The sequence below is a fragment of the Pan paniscus genome, chromosome 1 (assembly GCF_029289425.2).
Source record: "Pan paniscus chromosome 1, NHGRI_mPanPan1-v2.0_pri, whole genome shotgun sequence".
Classification (NCBI taxonomy): domain Eukaryota; kingdom Metazoa; phylum Chordata; class Mammalia; order Primates; family Hominidae; genus Pan; species Pan paniscus.
The window spans coordinates 107,938,882-107,960,270 of NC_073249.2; the positions used below are offsets into that span (position 1 = coordinate 107,938,882).

At 44.4% G+C, this 21,389-nt stretch overlaps 1 protein-coding gene across 1 annotated transcript in view; it reads right to left on the reverse strand.

Moving 5' to 3' along the window:
- Positions 1-1,316: 1,316 nt before the first annotated feature.
- The window catches only part of NGF (nerve growth factor), a 52,700-nt gene continuing 32,627 nt past the window's right edge, over positions 1,317-21,389 (reverse strand). The window contains exons 2-3 of the mRNA XM_003805631.5: positions 9,020-9,143; positions 1,317-2,207 (exon numbers count right to left, since the gene is read on the reverse strand). Coding sequence (XP_003805679.1) covers positions 1,470-2,195 — 726 coding nt within the window. The 5' untranslated portion in view covers positions 2,196-2,207; positions 9,020-9,143 and the 3' untranslated portion in view covers positions 1,317-1,469. The remainder of the gene's footprint in view (positions 2,208-9,019; positions 9,144-21,389) is intronic.

Here is a 21,389-nt window from a genome sequence, read left to right on the forward strand (position 1 = left end):
TGTTCTCTTGAAAACCAGTGTAGGCATTTCATCCTTGGGGGGAGACAGGATGGATAGAAGGGGAAATTTTCTGTCTTAATATAAATGCTCTGTCTGGGGGAATATTGTGGCTTCAAGGAAAATACAAAATGAAAGTTGCAGGGGAAGGGTGTCATGTGAGGCTGGGTGGAGCCCTGCTGCAGGCTGAACCCTGGAGTCCCTCTGTCACCTTCACTCCTGTCTAAGATGCTCTGGATGGAGTCAGTGTTTATTAGCACATCCAAAAAGCCCCACAAGAACCACCCAGGTTGCTAACTTTCCTGGAGGCTGGAGAGTGCTGGTAAAGATGAGAGATCACACCTTCTTCCTCCTCCTGCTCTGTCCTCCCCTCCCCTTCTTCACATCCACCTCTGGCCTTCTCTTTGTCGTCCTTGTTTCATTTCCCCTGTTTGGGAGAAGCAGAAAGCCGTTGTTCCCTGCCGGCCCACCTGTCCTCCACATCTCCAGGTTTATTTGGTTCTCACTCCATTTACTTCGTCTTTCTGCCCCACCCTCTTCTCTGCAGGTCCCACGGCCCCAGTCACCTTTGGTCACTTATGGAAATCATCCAATTAAGAATAAAAACGTTTTCAGAAGTTCTCTCCCGTCTCTGGCTTCCCTGGCTGTGGGCTGATGGTGGGGCCCCTGGAAGTTGCTACTGTGGCTGTTAGTGGGTTGCAAGAGTGTCGGAGGCACTAATGTTTTCTTGGGGTAATGAAGTCTTTCTGCAGGAGGCTGCTGAGGGATAAAACGAGTACTAAGGCCAGCTGAACATGAAACCAGATCTACTTTGACAGGCCTCGTGAGATTACTCTGTTACAACTCTTCCAGACAGCACATCTCCCTCTACAAATGAGCAGCTCACAGATCTTTGGTGCAAGCCTCTTCCTATCTATCGAGTGCCCCCAGGACTGAGACTGTGCCTCTGAGGCCAGGGCAGCCCCATGCCCAGTGGTGATCTGCCTCCTGATGAGGCTCCACTAACTTCCCCAAGGGAGGAGACCAGGGCCCATGCTTCCAGGCCGTGGGCAGGTAATCCAATGATTAGGTAGCTTTGGCTCTGGAATGTAGAACAAAGTTGCAATCCAGCAGGCTTCCTTTGCTAATCATGCCTGGCTTAGGCTAATATCTGAAACCAGTTAGCCTTTCCTGAAGTTGCAGCACTGGCTGGGGGTGGGGTAAGGGTTACAGGTGGGCCTTAGAAGGAGCCAGGGGGTGCTTCAGACAATTCCCCCTGCATCTTCCTGAGACTTGCAGATGATTTTACTGAGAAAAATAACCAGCATCAGCACACAAGATGCTTCCAAAAATTTAATAAATAATGATTCTTTAAAACTGTATAAACTATAAATTACCATGCAGTCCTTATAATTTAAAATAATTTACAGGTTGAGGTAGGGAGGGGCCCAGGAGAGTGTAGAAGGGGCAGGGGGAGGGAGCGTGTCGGCAGGTCAGGCTCTTCTCACAGCCTTCCTGCTGAGCACACACACACAGGCCGTATCTATCCGGATAAACCGCCAGGCAGCCTGCTTGCCATCCATGGTCAGTGCCTTGACAAAGGTGTGAGTCGTGGTACAATATGAGTTCCAGTGCTTTGAGTCAATGCCCCGGCACCCGCTGTCAACGGGATTTGGGTCCCGGCACTTGGTCTCAAAAAAGTACTGTTTGAATACACTGTTGTTAATGTTCACCTCTCCCAACACCATCACCTCCTTGCCCTTGATGTCTGTGGCGGTGGTCTTATCCCCAACCCACACGCTGACACTGTCACACACCGAGAATTCGCCCCTGTGGAAGATGGGATGGGATGATGACCGCTTGCTCCTGTGAGTCCTGTTGAAGGGGGTAGCACCACCGACCTCGAAGTCCAGATCCTGAGTGTCTGCAGCTTCAGGTGGGGGCTGGGTGCTAAACAGCACACGGGGTGAACGGAGTCGCCGCTTTTTAAACAGCCTGGGGTCCACAGTAATGTTGTGGGTCTGCCCTGCCACACGTGCAGCTATCGCTGCTGCCGGGGCGCTGCGGGCTCTGCGAAGGGCAGTGTCAAGGGAATGCTGAAGTTTAGTCCAGTGGGCTTGGGGGATGGTGTGTCCTGCAGGGACATTGCTCTCTGAGTGTGGTTCCGCCTGTGTGCCGATCAGAAAAGCTGTGATCAGAGTGTAGAACAACATGGACATTACGCTATGCACCTGGAATGAAAAAGAAATGAGGGTGACTTCATGGAGTACTAAATGCAGTCAAAAGGCAGTTTCTGGGTCCCTCAGAGTTGACCTCCCAAGGGGATCACGAAGAGGTTTCATTCAAACTGGGGCACTTCTGAGAGGGAAAGGGTGTGCTAGCAATGGTTACACCGGGACAACAGGCGTAAGCCGGGGCTGACTCAGGCGGTATGGATGTGTGGTCACCCCATCCGAGCTTCTCCAGGAAGTGACAGAGCCCCTGAAATTTTGCCCAGTAGTTCGATATGAGCTTGGAAACATCACTTACAGAGTCCTTTGAGTTCTCTGAAGCTTAAGGCGGCTGAGGGAGGTGGTAAGTGTCCATGTGTGTACCAGGGAGGCCGGTGGGGAGAGTTTAACACCTCTCCCTGGCACTTGTGCCTTGATGTGATGGTGCTGTCCTGCTCAACAGTTTTGGATCCTCTGGGAAGGCACTGGGAAGATCTGCTGGGGACATGTCTTGAAGCCTCAGAACTGGGTACCCCCTTTCAGACAGTGCACTGGGTCAGCTCTAAGATCTGGTGACTCGGAGCCCTTGTTATGAATTCACAAAGCATCATGTTTGGCAAAAACCTTGTGGCTCTGGGACCATCTTAGTCCAGGCACCTCTTCAGACGCTACCCCACATATATAAATGTGGACCACATAATAGTTCCTCTTTGTGTGATGTTTTTAAAATGTGTTCACTTCTATCTTCTCATGAGTCTGTGAGTTCAATTAGGATTTATCATATTTATTTCACCTATAAGGAAACTGATTCACAGAAAACGAACTAACACTAAAGCACTGAAGTCACAAATGAAAACTGAACCAGAAATAGAATCCAAAGTTGACCCCTTACTAAGCTAGTGTCCTTCCATCCACCCTTCCTTCTTTTCTCCCTCCCTTTCTCTTTCACTCTTAAGCATGTCTTTTCTTTTTATTGTTTGTTCTTATGTGACTATAGATCAAATGGTATGGATCTATCTGTCCCCAAGAGGACTCCATACTGCACTGCAGTTACCCCACAAATAATCCCCCAACTTGGTCAAGTAATTGTGGAATTAGTTCTGCTCCTGGAGGGCCTCTCACTGGCCTCTGCGGAGCTCCTATGCATACTTGTAGATGTGTAGCAAACGTCAGCTCCTCTGTAAAGCTTCCATAGGTCTTCCTGGTAGGATTAGAAATATCTCCTGTAAGAGTGCTCTACAAACTTCCAATTCTATCCTTTCTCCCATCTCTCCTTCCCACTCTTATGGGTCATTCTGCTCCGTTTCCACACAGATACCACCTAGTCCTCGAAGCCTTCTCAGATCACTCCAATCAAAAATGATCTTTTGCCATTCTGCACTTCAGAATAGCATAATTGTATGTGAATATGTGTGTGTTCATGTGAGTGTGAGTGTGTGTGTTCTCTCCTACTAAATCAGTGTAATGACAAGAACTCTGCATTGGGTCTAGGGGTTAGAAAATCTTGTTTGGATTCCTACTCCACTACTTGTTAGCAGAAGAAACCCATTTAATTTCCCAGAGCCTTAGCGTTCCCATTGATCGGAGGTGGGCAAAAAACACTATCTCCCAGAGTAGTTGTTAGGATGAAGTAGGTTCTCACAAAATTTATGTAAATCATGAGTTATTTCTGTCTCCTTGTGGTCAAGGACTTTGTCTTTTGTGCTTTCTACTGCTGGTTTTACCTCTCTCAGACCTCCTTCAAAGCCATTTTTATTGTCTCACCCTGACTGTGAGATACTCGAGGGTGGAGCCGTGTCTCATCCACCTGTGTATCTGGGCACTCCATCCCTTGTATTCCACAGCAGTTTGTGCATAACCCTATCACCTCTTCTAGGGTTGTGGATAATCATTAACTTGTCTGTCTCCCTGAGAGTGCTTTGCAAGCTGCACAATTTGCATTTCAATATTTCCAGGGCCAGTTGCCGTGTCTGGCATGTAGTAGGTACTCAGAAAATTTAAGGAGAATGAATGAAAGAAAGAATGAATGAGAGTGGCAAGAGAAGCTCGCCATCTGCCTTCTTTCCATCACAGTGTGTGGTTTCTTTTGGCCTTTGTGCATATGGCTACACACTGCTTTTCTAATCTGTTTTAAGGCAACACATTCTTCTCCTCCATACTGTGCTTTTATTCAGCTGGAAATAGACAGCTCTTTGGTGAGATACCAAGAAGGAAATCACCAAATTCTTTTCTCTTTGGTTTCTTTGAAGAATGTTTCTGTTTGCTCCAGTTCTCTAGCTGACCATGCAAAGGAGGCAATGGCATATCTGGGGTTTTGACCATTATCAGATCTGTTGGCTAATGGTCTTGCAGATAAATGTCCGGTCAACTCTTAGCGGACTGAATATTCAGTTGGCAGCAAATCTAAACCTTTTACTTTGGTCCTTTTCATGTTTCATTTCTTTGTTCTTCTCGGTACATAATATCTCTTATCAGATAGATTAAAGGAGAAGAAAGAAAATTGAAATTCATTCCCTTATATCCAAATTAGTAACACTTGCTGGAATTTCGAGAGGAAAATGAAATTAACTAAATAAAAGGGTTTCGATGGACATAAGGGACATACCTCTCCCTATTCCCCATTACCAGAGGTTCCCACTTCATTCTTGGTCTCTCCTTTGGTGGGCTCCTCCTCTTCTAAGGAGCCCATCGAAATTTCTGTGCAATTGACTCCCATACCTGGATCTCTAATCAACTAGTCTTTTGAAGCTAGTTCTGCCCTCCCACTTCCTGAGGGCAATTCTCCATATATACTGGCATTTTAAATGCAAGACATCCAAAACAAAAATCTTCATACTCATAATCATAATTAGGATCATCTTCTCCCCATCTTCCTTCTCTGCATACAATAGCAACAGCCCCATTTTGGACCATTTGATGATAGTTTCACAGCTACCATCTCTCTTGATCCTCTCTCCTCATCTCCCTAAACACGCTTCTTCACAGTTTCCTTTTTCTGTTACTGGAACCATCATTCATTCATCCACTAGCTCCATACCTCTGCTTATCCCTCTGCTTTTTCCTCCCTGACCTCCATCCAGCCCTTTTGGTTCTGGTTTGGTAGCATTATCTTGAAACTGTATTTTCTCTTCCATTCTCATCTCTGGGCCCCTAGTTCAGGTCATGGGAACAGTCTCCCACCTGATGTCCTGGACCCTCATCTCTCTTCTTCCAATTCCTCCTATCCCTGGCCACCCCATTTAGCTTCTTAAAGCCTGCTCTGATCATATCACCCTGCTCAAAGGAGCTGGTGCCAAGTCCCTTGTCTGTAAGCCAGTAGGGACTGCTCTGCCTGGCAATGGGATCCTGCCTCCTTCTACTCCCCTCACATAGTTTGCATTCCGAGTGCACAAAACTCCTGGGGGCAGTTCCTGCTTGAGCTTCCCCACCACTGCCCTTTTTCAGACTCTTCCCTTCCAGGTATGCTCCCCTACCCTCTCAGGGCCTTTTCTGCTCTCCACCTCTGTGGTGGAATCCTTCCTGTTGTCCTCCAACAACTTCAATGCTGCCTCCCCTGGGGAGCTTTCTCTAATTCTGAGACAAACTACCTTCTCTATCTTGTTTTTTTTTTTTTTTTTTTTTTGAGATGGAGTCTCGCTCTGTCACCCAGGCTGAAGTGCAGTGGCTTGATCTCGGCTCACTGCAGCCTTTGCCTTCTGGGTTCAAACAAGTCTCCTGCCTCAGCCTCCTGAGTAGCTGGGACTACAGGCACACGCCGCCACGCCTGGCTAATTTTTGTATTTTTTGCAGAGGCGGGGTTTCACCATGTTGGCCAGGATGGTCTTGATCTCTGATCTCGTGATCCGCCCCCTCGGCCTCCCAAAGTGTTGGGATTATAGGCGTAAGCCACCACGCCCTGCCCCTTCTCTATCTCTTAAAGCCTTCCCTTTATATTCTCTTAGGGCTGTTGTATTCTTTTATCCTGCCTTCTAGAGGACAAACTCCCTGTAGGCAGCAAAGTGTCCTACTCATCTTTGTTGCCCCCAGGTGACCTAGAACTCCTAGGTAACTCCTCCTCTAAGAAACTGTGAGTATGTAGACAAGTCTCCTGCCTCCAGTGTTCCTTAATTCTCCATCTGCATGATGATGTTAAAGGTATCTTCCAACCATTATATTCTTTCATTTCAGGCAATTATGAAGTTTTCTACCCTGCCTTGCATCTGCTGGTTTGACTGAACTGACTTCACAAAGTTCCTACACTCTAACACTACTTTTCCACTCACAGTCAAGATACCAAATGGTATCACATTTAATCACAATGGAGATTTGTATTACAGGCAGAATGTTTCATTAAGACTTGAAAATGTCTCAAATATATCTCTCATTTAGATTTTAGGTTTAAAGTTTTTTTAAAAAATATTTAATTTACTCATGAGAGTGTGTTCCTATAAACTTTTAAGTTTTAAAAAAACTCTCTTAAAAGTGATCAGTAGATAAAAGAAAAATTGAGTGCATTTTCTATTCTAGTGATATAATGCACCATTTAGAAAAGAACATTCTTTTTATTTTTGGTTGATGTGAACCAGGGGAGAAGTTTTATTTATTTATTTTTTTAAAACACCCTTTGAAGCCTTTCTCCTGAACAGATGACAGCTTTCTGTCTGGCTTTATTAAGCAGAGCTCTGCGAGCTGAATGATCAGCTGAGGAGGATGCAGTTAGGGGCTCACATGAACGAACATGTTCTATTTAATATGAGAATGCTCTTTAATTGTCCTACTCCTACCTAGAATGGAAGATCCATGACTAAGAGTGGGGCAGCCCATTGGGATGCCTTTACAACCAGCCACTGATGGGCTGCCCTGCCCTCTTGCCCTCTTCTGAACCAGCGATACATTCTGTGGATTTCCAATGGTTCACACACTCCAATAATAGGATAAATTTCTTGCACTAGGTGAATGGTCTTCAAAGATTCTGGCCTCACCTGAATAGGTGATGGAGCTGCTGAACAGAGCTAAGCAACTGGCCCAAATATTTGTGGTTAGGAGGGCTGATGGCACTGGGAGGCTTGGCAACCGTGCCTGGGGAGATGTGTTGTAGAAGGGAGTGAGAGAATTCCTGCCTTAGAGAGAGCCATGCCAAGAGCCACGAGTGATTCTTTGGCTAGAGATGGGATATGTGAACCCGGGTCACTAACAGTTGGTGAGAGAGGAAATTCTTGTGGCCAAGGAAATCCAGCCTCCTCCTCCTCCATCTCATTCGCCACATTCTGAGAGTGGGCCAAGGGTCATTTCTTGTTTTACGCTTGGCCTTCACTCTAAATGTTAACTGGCTGCTGTTTTCAGTTGTAAAGGCTCGAATACTCTTGGGGGTTGGAGCTGGTGTGGAGTGTGGGAGGAATTCTGTGGCTCCTCATTTCCTCAGCAAGGTACTTCAGAGGTGTCCTGGGGTGGGCTGAACAGAGAGAGGCATCGACAGAGTGAAATCCAGAGCCTCTGTTAGGACAGGATTTACTGGGAGGAGGCATGGCCTGGAAGGTACATCAGAGATTCAAGTCCAGAGGCTCTCAAACTTCAGGACATCATAATCACCTGGAGAGTTTGTTACACTATAGACTGCTGGGCCCCATCTCCAGAATGCTCGATTCTGTAGGTCTGGTAGGAGGACACTAAGAATCTACATTTCTAGTAAGTTTCCAGATGATGCTGATGCTGTTGGTCTGGGGACCACATTTTGAGAGCCACGAGTCTAGCCTAATTCTTTAACTTTGTAGAAGACAAAAATGAGCCTTGGATAGGCTAAGTGACTTGGGCTTTTGCAGCCAGTGAGTGGCAGAGCCAGTCTGTGGACACCTGACTTGAGCTCAGCCTTGCTATCTTTTAGAGGAGAGAGGCCTGAAGCCGTATGCACACTGTAACTGATAGGTGGTGGGGTGAGTATACTCATCCCCCAACATCGAAATGAAAATTCCATTCAACAGATTGTAAGTTTTACCTTCCTGATGCCACAAATCCAGATATTAGGGAATATTTAGATATTGAATTGTTTTCATATCTGCTTTGTTAGGTTTCTGGGCACCGTGTAGACTTGATCTAAAAGCACTTGAAATGCCCGTGATAGAAATATGCAACCAGAAAACACTAGCAGGTACCAGCGCCTGTGGGGTCACTGGGCTCTCAGAGGGCAGCTGTGCTAGATACATTAATGGGAACCAAATCTACTGATCTGAATTCTAAGAGACATACCTTGACATGAATGAGCTGAGATAATAGTAATTATTATTTATTGGGTATAATTTTCTAATTAACCACTATACAAACCTGGGAGGTTGGCCATATTATTCCTATTTTAACAATGAGAAACCAGAGATGTAGTAAGATTAAGTAATTGCATCACAGGTACACACCAAACAGAAGTGGAACTCGGAGCCACACCTCCTGTGTGCAGATCTGGAACTCTTCCCTACCCCTCTACTCCACTGGTGAAGGGCACAAAGAGTGGCTGTGAACCTTCCATTTTGCAAGTTCCCTGCTCAGTTGGACCAGAGAGTTGTGTGGAGGGTCTGACTGACGCTGTCTATTCGAGGTCCTGTGTTCGGCAACTTTAGACCCTTGATGCAGCTCAGACTCCTGATATGTCCCTGGGGGCCATGGGGCCAACCTGAATGCACAAAAGATTTCCTTTCCTGAGTGGGCTAGGGGAGCTGCATTTGCTGCACCACTGAAAGCTTCTCCAGGCCCCTGCTGCTCAGCAGTTTGTTCTGACTTGCCCTCTCAGGTCCTGTCACTTGGGACTCCTGCTTCTGGCAGCTGCAGAGGGAGGACCTTGGCAAGGCCAAGGTCCCTTAGGCACTTACCTCAGTGTGGCCAGGATAGAAAGCTGCTCCCTTGGTAAAACTGTTATTGGGTCCGGACGCTGAGCTGAGCTTGGGTCCAGCATGCCATCCAGCCCCTTGGACTGCACGACCACTGGCCAAAACTCTGTGGAGGGGGAGAGCTGGCATTAGACTGGTACCTCACCACATTCCCTGTGCCCCACACAGTGGGGAGGCATGTGCCAATAGGACAAATTCCATTTCCTTGAGTTCTGGGATTTTACCAGCATCAAGGCCCAGGAAGGAGCTAGAATTTGGCTACCAAAATTTACCGGAGCTTGGCCTCTCATGGTCCTGTGGTGGCACCTGCCTCTCACTCTTGCGCCATACCTTTTGGTTTCAGCCTGGACACAGTCCATGGCTGATCTTGCACCTAGTGCAGGTGTTTCTAGACACATGCCAAAGTCTTGCCCCAGCAGATCCCTAATCTGGCATCAAAATGGAAATTGTTCAGTACATTACACATACAGACATAGCAAATCCAACTCTGAACCAGCCTAAAATACCTTATACAGACGCAAAATCCCTGACAATTCAGAGCAAGTTGGTGCTTTGATAAAAATGCAGATGAGTAATGGTGACAAATAAGACAGACTGACCATTTGAGAGAGAACGTGGAGCTCTCACAGAATCAAACAGGAATCTCAGAGTACCACACTGAAAGGCAGATTTTAGGATTGGAAGCTATGGAGCTGATACAATTTTAAAAAATCAATTTTAGGCTTTAGTTTCTAGAAACAATGGAAGTTTTCTATTCTCTCACTTCTATAATGTAATCTATGTAGGCACTTCATTCATTCACAATATTTTCTGGGCACCGACTATGTGCCAACCGCTGTTTTTGGTGCTGAGCAGCAGTAAACAAGACAAACAAGGCTTCTGCTCTCATGGGGCTTACAGTCTTGTGTAAATAAGCAAGATATCTCCAGATTCTTTATATGCCATGAAGGCAATTACAGGGTCTGATGATAGAGAGCAACTGCAGGATGTATCGAGGGGCCACTGTAGACAGGACGCTCAGCGAGGAGTTCTCTGAGGAGATGGCCTTCAAGTTGAGATCTGGAGGATGAGAAGGAATGAGGGAGAGAACATTCTAGGCAGCAAGAACAAGTGCAAAGGCCCTGAGCTAGAAACAAGACAAAGGTTCTGAGCATGAAGTAACGAGACGTAGAAAATGAGCTGGAGAGCCAGGAAGAGCCAGGTCTACAGAGACACAGCAAGGAGCTATGGTTTTATCCTCAGTATATTAGGAAGGCAGTGGAGGGCTTTGAACAAGAGGGTGATATTTATGGATAAATGAATGAATGATTATGTCTATCACAGAATTTGTTGTAGGGTGGAGATGCCCTCACAATAAAGTTCTAGAATGACATCTTAACTTTCCTGTCCGTATTCTCTTTTCAACTTCAAAAAAATCTTCTCCCTGTGATATCTTTTTCCAGCGTGGATCCCCACCACATATCTTCATCCAACTCCCTCTCAGCTTGTGCTATGAAAGCAAATGTCAGAGAAGCCACCATCGCTCCCCAAATTCCAACCATGAAGAGGAGTTGGAGAATGGGGAGGTAGCAAGGGCCTCTGAAGTGATCTTCAAGTTACTAGAAATCATGAAATTAAGCCCTGGGATGTCTCCATTCTTCTTCCTTTCCCATCCTGCTCAAAATAGTCTTCTTGCTCCAGAAAGTACCAGAAAAACCTTTCAATACTCAATTGGGGTTGAAGGTTAGTGATGAAAATGCATACTCAGACACTATTTAAAAGGTTACATTCTGTGACAAAGAACATTTTCATGCTCTCCCAGGGTTGGAGTTAGCATGGGAGAGGGAGAATGGCATGTCCCCAGTGTAAGAGGTGGGCATTATCTGGTCCCATTACTCATGGGAAGATGGTTTCATCTAGTCCATAAACCCTTCATCTGGGTGTTTGGCTAAACCTGAAAGGTTGCAGGCTGGAACCCACACACCTGCATTCTGATTCAGTTCACTCTGAGCTTTCTCCTGTATAGAAGGAGATTCAGTTCTTCTTTGAGCTTTCTCCTCTATAGGATAAGAAGCTGGCACAGATGACAGCTAAGGTCCCCTTTGGCTCTGATCATCTGAGATTCCATGACTTTGAATGTTTTCCAGGCTGCATTGCTACTAGATGCTTAAGTAGTGCTTTCTCTCATCCCAAAATTGGGATTCATTTATTTCATTAATTAAACACTTAAACTTGCAGGTCCTGTGCTGGCCACTGTTTTAGGTGTTAGGTGCTAGGGACACAAAGGAGAATAAGACATAATACTTAACTTCCTAGAGCAAGTAATCTAGAGATAGGAAAAGGCACGCATATAAATAAACATTTAAAGTACAGTGTGATAAGTATGATGTATATGTGATATGATATGAAAACACAGTGGAAGGAGAAATTGGTTTTATCTGGCCAGACTAGTTAGAGACATGTTCATAGAGGAGGTAACATCTGAGCAGGGTTCTTAAGGATGAATAGGAGCTCATTAGGGAAGAAGGGAAGGAAAGGCCCCAGAGTTCAAGAACTGGGTGGAGGTCCACCATGGCATTGCAAGAGGAGTAGGGGAGGGGAGAGGAGTATAGAATGGGCCTTACACATCAGGAGGTGCTAATAGACTTGCAGTACCCACTTCTGGGGCCTGCCCACTGAACGTCTTCCTATAGGACACAAAAAGCCTCCGCTTTTAATCAGTGGAGCAACCAGAGAAGTAATAGTGACTTTCTCTGGAAATATTCTGGATATTCCACTACAAGCTAGGATGGCCTCCAATTTGGATGACTAGAAGAAGAGGGAAGTTTGGTTTAAATAAAAAATTCCACAATTCCTAGGAAGATCTGCATTCTTAGGGTGTCTACTATAAGCCAACCACAATAGATTCCCTGGCTCTGTATCTGCAATTTCTGGACCAAGTCACCTTGGTGCATGCCAGGGCCAGGGTCTCCTGCCAATCTCATCTGGATGTCTGATTGCTATATTTGAAACTGTGTCCAGCATTTCCTATGCCTTTGGCCTTGTCTTATTCTGTGTTGATATAAGCAGTTTACTACTGCAGAGAGAAATTCTCTGTCCACAATAATGAAACTCTAAGTGATTTTTATAGATATTGTTGTCATTGTTTTTAGTCTCATGCTGATGAAGGTTGAGGCTCTAAAATTAAATCCAATTTAAATATTACAAATTTCTAATGCAAAGGCATTGGGACAAACAACCCAAATGCATATCTATTTTTAAAACCCTGTGTGTTTTCATAGAGTAATCACTTAAACAGAAATCAGCTCTCACACTTTTGATAAATGCATGGAAATAAATCCCAGCTCATTTCAGGATCATGTTCTATTCTTTCTTACAGGGCACAAAGGAATCCTAATAAAGTCTGATGTACTTCTTCTAGAGCTTGTCCTGTCCTGGGTTTCATGCTTTAAAGCAGTGGTTCTCAAAGTGTGGTTCCATAGTAGTATTCTAGTAATATCTTAGAACATGTTAGAAATGCAAATTCTTGGGTTTCACCACAAACCTACTGAATCAGAAACTGGGAATGAAACACAACAATCTGCGGTTTAACCAGCTCTGCAGGTGATTCTGATAGTCACATAAGTTTAAGAACCATTGCTTTAGGGCTTCCACCTTGTTCCTCCTCATGGGGTGAAGTATCCAGTGCAAAGACAAAGCGCCAACCCAGAGCCAGTCCACTGCTGTAGACCACCTGCTTGAATGTAACTTTCCATATAACAGCCAAAGTTATGTTGTGGGCTTCTTCCCTCTTCTGGACCATACTCCTAGGACTTATCATCTCAGAACCCATGTCCAACCAACCCCGAGCCTGGTAGAGCTAGAGGAGAGAGGGTTCTTTTTAAGACCCCTGAGGTTAATCAATAATATTTTGATCAATTTCAGCCATGAAACTTGATTAATGGCGAACTGTTCAAAATTCAATCAATGCATAGTTTAAGGAAACTGTGCCTCTGCTGATTGTTTGTCAAGGACTAATGGGCCTTAGCCACAGCTATTGAAACCTGATAATTCTGTCAATCACCATCCCCCTAATCCCTCCACACTCAGACTTTGTGGGACATTCTGTCTACCTCACTGGCTCCCCCTTTCTACTGTCCCTGAATCCTCTGTAGCAGTGGTTCTCAACTTTGGTTGTAGCTTGGAATCTTCTGGGAAGATTTCCACACTCCTGCTGCCTGTGTCTCACCTTCAGAGATTCTGATTTCATTGACCTGGAGTGCTGCCTGGGCATCAGGAATTTGTAAAGCTCCCTAGGTGATCCCAATATAAAGCCAGGGCTGGGAGCCCTAGGTGCACAGGGTGAATGGGAAGCTTGGAATTGTTTTTGATAAGCTAGTAATTAAGAGAGATTATCAATAAATTAATATATCTCAGAAAACATAAAGTTCAGGTGTGGTCACATTATAAGCCACAAGAAGGTCTGAAAATATAGCTGACAAACCCTCTGGGGAATGTTGTCCCTGTCTCTCCTGCCTGACCCACGCCCAATTGTCTAGATATAATTGACATTTGTGAATTGGAAGGTTTTTGTTTGTTTTACTCCTTGCATGCCACTTAAAATGTTCTCTGGCAATGCCCATTATTGACCATTATTAAGGCCATTACCAAGCACATCAAATCATCTCAAAATGGCCAAAGTTGATTTTCTCCCCCCAAAAGAACTCTTAGTCAGCAAACTTCATGGTTGCATTCCATACTAGAAAAGATTTCAAATTCCTTTTCCCATTGTGGACAGACTCTGAGTAAGGACTAACAGAGAGAGGGGATTCAGGGGAATAGTTACAGCCAGGAAGATCATAGCAATCACACCAACAATCATTCTTATACCCTCAACAACATGTCCTTAATCCAAGGCATTCCTAGTGAGTTTCGCTACTCACAGAGCTCTCCTGGGCAGAAACTAGGAGAAAGGGGGCTGCGGCTGCCCTGGTATCTTTGATGTAGTGCAAGCTGCTCTTGGGACTAGCCATTGCTTTGGAGCACATGGGAGGACTGGTCCCAGAGGTCTTTTTGGCCAAGTGTCCCTAAATCTTTGGTATTAAAAATTTCAGCACATGGTCCTTGGACTTAATGATAGGCCAACCCACTATTTGGTAATAGCCAAATCGATCACTACATTGAAGATGCCAGGGCGGCCACAGCCCCTTTTCTCCTAGTTTCCACCCAGGAGAGCTCTGTGAGTAGGGAAACTCACTAGGAATGTCTTAGATTAAGGATGTGTTGTTGAGGAAATAAGAATAGTTGTTGGTGTGACTACTGTGATCTTCCTGGCTGTAGCCATTCCCCTCAATTCTCCCATTTCTCTGTTAGTCCTTACCCTGAGTCTGTGCACAACAGGAAAAGGAATTTGAAATCTTTTCTAGTATGAAATATAATATGAGGTTTGCTGAGAAGGAGCCCTTTTTTGAGGGAAAAATCAACTTTGGCCATTTCAAGATGATTTGATGTGTTTAACTATCTAGTGGTTTTGGCACATCCAATAGGAAAATAATACATCTGGTACCAAGGACTTAGGAAGACATTAAGGTTCAGTGAAATTGCTATTCTTTTTGATGAAAAGTTTCAATGCTGACAATTCTAAAGTGCCCTGGCAATTTTCTTAAAAAAGAAATGGTCCTATGGCTCTTTGGGAAATTTGTGGGTAAATTTCCCACAAAACCCTTTCTAGCACTTCCCCAGAGAGTCAGACAGCTGTAGGTAGGAAGAAGTTGTTGTGGTTGGCTGACCTCAGCTTCAGAATCAAAGGGCACTTGCTATGAATGAGAGTGGCCTTCTATTGTATGTGGCGAAACACAATCCGCATGTTTACCTGACTGGAGGAATTCATGAGCTGTATGACGGCCCACACCCCAGGGAGGTTTTCAAAGTGTGGGTAATTACAACAACATTAATGTGGTGGAAGATAAGACATCTAAACACACAGTAGCCTTCTGTTACAGAGTTGAGGGCAGAATATTTTTGCAAGAATGTAGGGCTAAATAATAGTCCTTGTAGTATAGCCCCTCAGCTTAGTAATACTAGTAATACATCTATAATCTACATTTGAGTGCCAAAAACAATCCAATAATTTTTCAAACTTTTCTGAGACCCTAAGAAAATGTCTCCTTGGTTCCAACTGGCTAATCCTTAAACCACACACACAAAAATCTATTTCAGTGATGCTTTTGGCCTTTCGCTGATCCGTTGTTCCCATACTTAGGACTAATAGCAGACAGCGGTACTGGGAACAACGACTCTCAGGTTCTCATATAATCATAACAGCACCTATGGAGTCAAGGTTCGCATGTAATCATAACAGCACCTATGGAGTCTCCAGGCTACTGCAGACCTTGAATGACCACCTAGGGTTGAACACGTGAAAGAAAACAAAACGGTGCCAGTGAATGTTAACACTCAGATCCAAGCCCTTTATTCTATTTGCTTTATAGGATTGAATGTCCTCGGCTCTTCTTGAGCTAGCCTTTTCCTCTCAGTGTGTGGTATGTTTTCTAAGCAATAGGTCAAGAAATGTTACAACATATAAGTCTATAATGCGATTCAGATGTAACTTCAGAAATTAAGACAAGGTAAGGATTCATAGCCCTGAAAAAGACCAGGAAATATACTGGCTTAACTGATACATGGGATTCTAGTGCTTTAAAAAAGGCAGGCAGTCCATCCTTCAATTAAGAAGGGATAAGGGATGAGTCATGGGACTTGAATGTAAGGATTCGAGTAAAATGCCCCCCTTACTCATTAAAGTGTCCATTAGATGAGGCCATTTCTGTTTGAGCAGCTGGACTTCAGTTTCACTGCAAAAATCGCTGCACCTCTACCAACCTGCATCCAAGAAAACATGGATCACAAGCAGTCAGCACCAAACACATCCCAAGGGAAACCGAATCTGAGGACACATCAGATACCGTCCCACTCCACATCACTCTGGAGTGACAGCTGCCATCGCGTCTTGAGCTCCCTTGCTCTTCTGCAGTGACATTTCCTGGCTTGTCTGCTGACTTCACACCCAGAAAATCTGACTCAAGGCATGAAAGAGATAACTCAGCCCAGCTTTGCCCAGGCATGCAGCACATGCAAATCCTAGGTAACCTGAGGCGAAGAGCTGGAAATGAAGAATTTACTTCCATGAGTGTGTTTGTCAGGGGGCTTTGTGCTGTTTTAGCTACTTCCTGTGCATGGCTTTAACTATCTTAGTCCCACATGGGCTCCTATTATGCAGTAACACATATGACTTATGGGGAATGCTGGAATGCCATCAGGGTGGTTAACTCTAATGAAGGGCTATTTGGCAGGGATTTTCGAGCTTATGTTAAGGAGTTTCATCTAGCTCTTTCATTATCTCAAGAGGAAAGGTCAGGAGAGATGAAAACCTGCTGTCCTTTCTAAAGTCACTTGGTTCTCATATAATTATATTTCAGAATATTCCCAGTCTTTTAGTGTTTCTTCTTTTAAGGTTTATTTGATAATGACAACATGAACAAAATAAAAAGTCTGCATTGGGGAAATTTACTCTGGAGCTAATGAGAGACCCACAGAGAACATCTGTCTCTAGAGACCCAGAACATTGTGAGTAATTAGAAATTCCAGAGATGAGGGCAGACATTTTTCCTTCTCAATCACCACACAATCACCACACTTCTCAATCTTTAGCAAGAGACTTAACCTCTCTGCCCCTCAACATCTTCTTTCAAAAATCAGAACAGTTATACCCTCCATATTGGATTATTGAGAGGGTTAAATTGAATGAGCATTTAGCACAGTGCCTGGCATCTAGTTGGTGCTACATAAATATCAGCTATTCTTATTAATATCATTAAAGACATTTGGCCAGAATCAGGCAGCTAGTTACTGGCAGATCTGGGTGCAGAAGAGAAAGTGATGCCTCCTGTTCATCCCATGCCCCCATCTGGCCCTCTCTGGCAGGAAGAAATCGCCGCTTTGTGTCCCAGTCGTGATTGGAATGGCTGGCCATGCACATGCTCAGTGGAACCGAGCAATTGTAGAATGCTCAGCCTGCAGCTGTGGGGCGATTATCTGCAATCATTTGCCAACAAAGATGCTGAGTAACAAACTGAAACGTTTGTTTTTGAAATATCCATTTTCTTCAGCCATGTCGCAGTCAGAGGGAGGAAGCTGCTCCAGCTATGGCTGTGTTCATCAGGGTGCTGCAATGTTTAGCTATCACGAAAACTTGCCAGGCACTGTAAAGTTAATAGCATCTTTGCTTAAGTAATTGCTGCCTTGCAGAAAAAGTGAATCACAAGGAGAATACAACATGGATGGTATCCTCATGATCAAATTTATACTTGGTTATCCAGGGATTTGGGACAAGTTTAGGCATCTGCTGGATTAACTTCTTGAGGTCTTAGGAGTATTTCTATCCGTGGGGCTGTCCCAGTGTAGGCACTTAATGAATGTTTATTGAAAGGAATTGAAGACTCTTCCCACAGCTGCGCCAGTTTATTCAACCCAAGTAAATCATTATTTCATGTTATACTGGGAAATAACAAGTGGTCCCAATTCACCTTCTTGGATAACTGGGTGAGCCTCCCTTTCACTTTGGCAATGTAGTGTTTTATTTAAGAAGGAGAGTGCCACATTGGTGGGCTGACAGGTGCACCACAGCGGAACTAAGAATCTAAGACCCTCGTTCCACCTTCTTTATGAACACTAAAAGTGTACATAGGTGTTGTGCAAAACAGACATCCTCCTTACTTCCAGCTTGTTCATTTTTTTTGTCCAGAATTTCCTTGGAGAAGGCTATGCTCCAACCCAGCCGCTGGTTATGTTGTGCAATCCACTGGGATGGCAATCACCTCATTGTTTAGTTACAACCCATGAAAAGATGAAAAAAAGAAAGAAAAAAACACAGCACACATACAGAATGAGGGTGGAGACTGCACGATGATAATGAAAACCATTTGTTAGCATTTCACTTCTTTCTTTGTGAATCAGCCGAGTTTCTGGCAGCAGGCCTCTGTCTGTAAAGGAAGCTGCACCTCAAAGGCCCTCCAGGGACTCTTTCTGCCTTGTCTGGTTTAGAGAGTGTTGCCTTTTGTCCCCGGGAAGGTGGGCACTGGACTGACTGCCCCAGCTCCCTCTGCGCTGCAGCCACCAGGCCTGGCTCCAGCTCTCACCTTTTGTCCCAGGGCCACGTACCTATCCTATGTGGTTGCGCATAGGCAGTTACTTTTAAGCTCTGCCTAAACCACAGTTTGGTCTCGTGTGTGTGAGGATGCTTTTCCCCTTTGTCATCTCCCTGTATTGTGTCCCCTCATCTGTGTCCACCACTTTCAGCCCTGCTTTCTTTTTAGCTATTTCAACTTTTCCTTCTTTCCACAGACCTGATTCCTGTATTCTCAAAATAAGGATTCAAACTTTGGAGGAATAAAAAACAAAAATAAATAAAAATTTAAGAAATAAAAAACCCCAACAAACAAACACCAAAAATTTCACAACCAGTAGAACACTGTGTATCTGCCTGAGCATGTATGTTTTGCCTGCACTGTCCCAAACAGAAGAATCACTTCAAAAGGCACATGTGATGTTTATGGGCAGAGACCAGTACCAATGCTCTCTGTGCACCTGTATTCATTAAGTCCCAGGACCTAAGTGCTCTCCCTCTCTGCTCACTTCTGAAATCTATCACAGCGTTTAGATAGGTCAAGTATAGAATTTAGATCCATAGAGCATGGCAGCATTATCTTCAACAACCACCACCACCCCTACCGCCACCACTGCCTCCACTTCTTCCATTACCATCACTACCATCACCTCCTCCAACACCATCATCACCACTACTTTCTCCATCACCATCATCACCACTACTTTCTCCATCACCATCATCACCACTACTTTCTCCATCACCATCACCACTACCACCTCCTCCATCATCATCATCACCACCATCCTCCCCAACACTTCCTCACCACCAACATCCTATCACCACCACCAGCATTACCACTTCCAACATATTGCCATGATTACCATCCCCACCATCAACACTGCCATTACTATTACTAACATCATCATCATAATCACCGCCATCATCACCATCATCATCATCCCCATCACTTCCAAAGGGTTAAAGAACTTTGGAGTCATGGGAGTTTGACCAATGTTCTCCAAGACCTCCTCATAGGCCATCAGTAGAATCACCAGAGGCAGAAGATAGCTGAGCCTTGAGGTCATTTAGTCTCTTATGGAGTAGTTAAATGAATTGTGTAGGTCCATATAACCTCCAACTGAGTGGTGAATAGAGTGGGGTCTAGAAATCAATATTCCTGATTCTCCATATATTTCATTATACTATTTTCTAGCACTCATTCTGGGGCTGTTTTTTTCCTTTCTTTCTCCTGAGATTTTTCTTTTCTTTTGTCAGCTTTGTGTTTCCAATAATGTTGGTTATAAAATTTTTCAGTTTAGACCTTGATAAATCTTAGAATTATCTCAAAAGAGCAATACCTCTAATGGTCACAAGAACATTTATATATAGATAGGTGCACATACACACACAAGTATTTTTTTTTTGAGATGTAGTTTTTGCCCAGGCTGTAGTGCAGTGGCATGATCTCAGTTCACTGCAACCTTCACCTCCTGGGTTCAAGCAATTCTCCTGCCTCAGCCTCCTGAGTAGCTGGGATTACAGGAGCGCACCACCATGCTTGGCTCATTTTTTTTTTGTATTTTTAGTAGAGATGAGGTTTCACCATGTTGGCCAGGCTGGTCTCGAATTGCTGACCTCAGGTGATCCGCCCACCTCGGCCTCCCAAATTGATGGGATTACAGGCGTGAGCCACCGCGCCTGGCCATATTTTTAAAACCAGGTAAGGAATTATGTACCTTCGTCCTCCAAAATGAGGCAGGCTCTTCCATTTGCCTGATGCAATCTATTAAAGGTAGGTGCACAATTTTTTCAGACCATGTTGAGTTTTTCAGTTTCTTCACATCTGAAGACAAGTGGACTTTGTGCTTAGGCCTCCAAAAGAACGGAACACCCTTTCTGACCTCTCCTCTCAGCCTCCAGAAGGAGGCACTCCTCTGGCTAGTCCAATTCCATGGCAGCAACGACTCCCACTTGTAAGAGAGGAGTTCTGGGAGTTAAAGGCCAGGCCCTGAGCATGGCTGTCTCCTGGCCCTTCCACCCCAGCGGGAGAAGTGGCAGGACAGCTGTCTGAGGAGGAGGCCTAGACAGCTTCTTTTTTCCTCAGCCACTGGTTCAGACTGGGTGGGGAGCTCCTAGTGACTGCTGGGTCACTAGGGTGAGTATGCCAAAATTGTGAGTTTGAGTTTGGGTTTGTGGGAAGAAAAGGCAGGGATAGGATAGAAATCCCCAAGAGTCCTCTTCGGCCTCCACCTTAGGCTGTAATAGAAGTATTAATAAGGATAGAATGACCTATACTTTATGTATGAAATTAAATGTAATATAATATTGTGTGTTAAAATATGTTAATTACTCAATTAGCATAAACTGTGGGTTAGAAAAGAATACAACTACTACCACTAATACTCAATAACATGTATTATGTATTATGTACCAGACACTATACTAAGCACTTTGTATATATTTGTTTCCTTTTAAAATACTCATTAAAAATCTTTTGAGGTTGGTATCCTCTTCATTTGACAGATAAGGAAATTTTACCTCAGTAGTGCTGTGGGGAAGTAGAAGGTCACACTGTTGAGTGGGTGGCATGATGGACAACAGCCCAGGTCCCTTGCTCTGCAATTCACTCCTTTTTAACCCTACTCTGCACTGCTCAAAAAACTGATCAATTCAAGGGAGCAACAGTTCCACCCTCTGGGTTTTGTTCTGAGTGTCGATTTCCGCTTCCATGATATGGATAATGTATAGGTGGGATTCTGTGCATCTTCTATGCTTGAATATACCTGATTGCTTTTAAAAAATCAGCACACCCTTTTGAGTTTGTAAAATATCTTGGCTTCTCTACTTATCTGTCATGACATTCTCTTTGTTTATACCCTTGAGGGAGCTCCCTCCTCATGAAGTAATCTAACCACCAAGGAAGAGATTTTGGAAGGACCCACTAATCTGATAGAAATGTAGCCATGAAAGATAGATGCTTAGAAATGTGAAGTTGTTCCTTACTGAGAAATTTATAGAAATAGAATGTGGCTATTCTATTTAATTTTATGCATTTTGGGTAAGACTTACTCTTAATTCTGAGGCTGTGAAGAAAAACTGCAGGCAAGACAGAAACTATTCACTCTGGGCTGAGGATGTGATTCTCTGTTGATTGGTTTTTTGGGTGTGAATACCAAGCCAGAGGCCGATGGAGCCAAATGGAAACTGTTAATATTTCCATTCATGGAC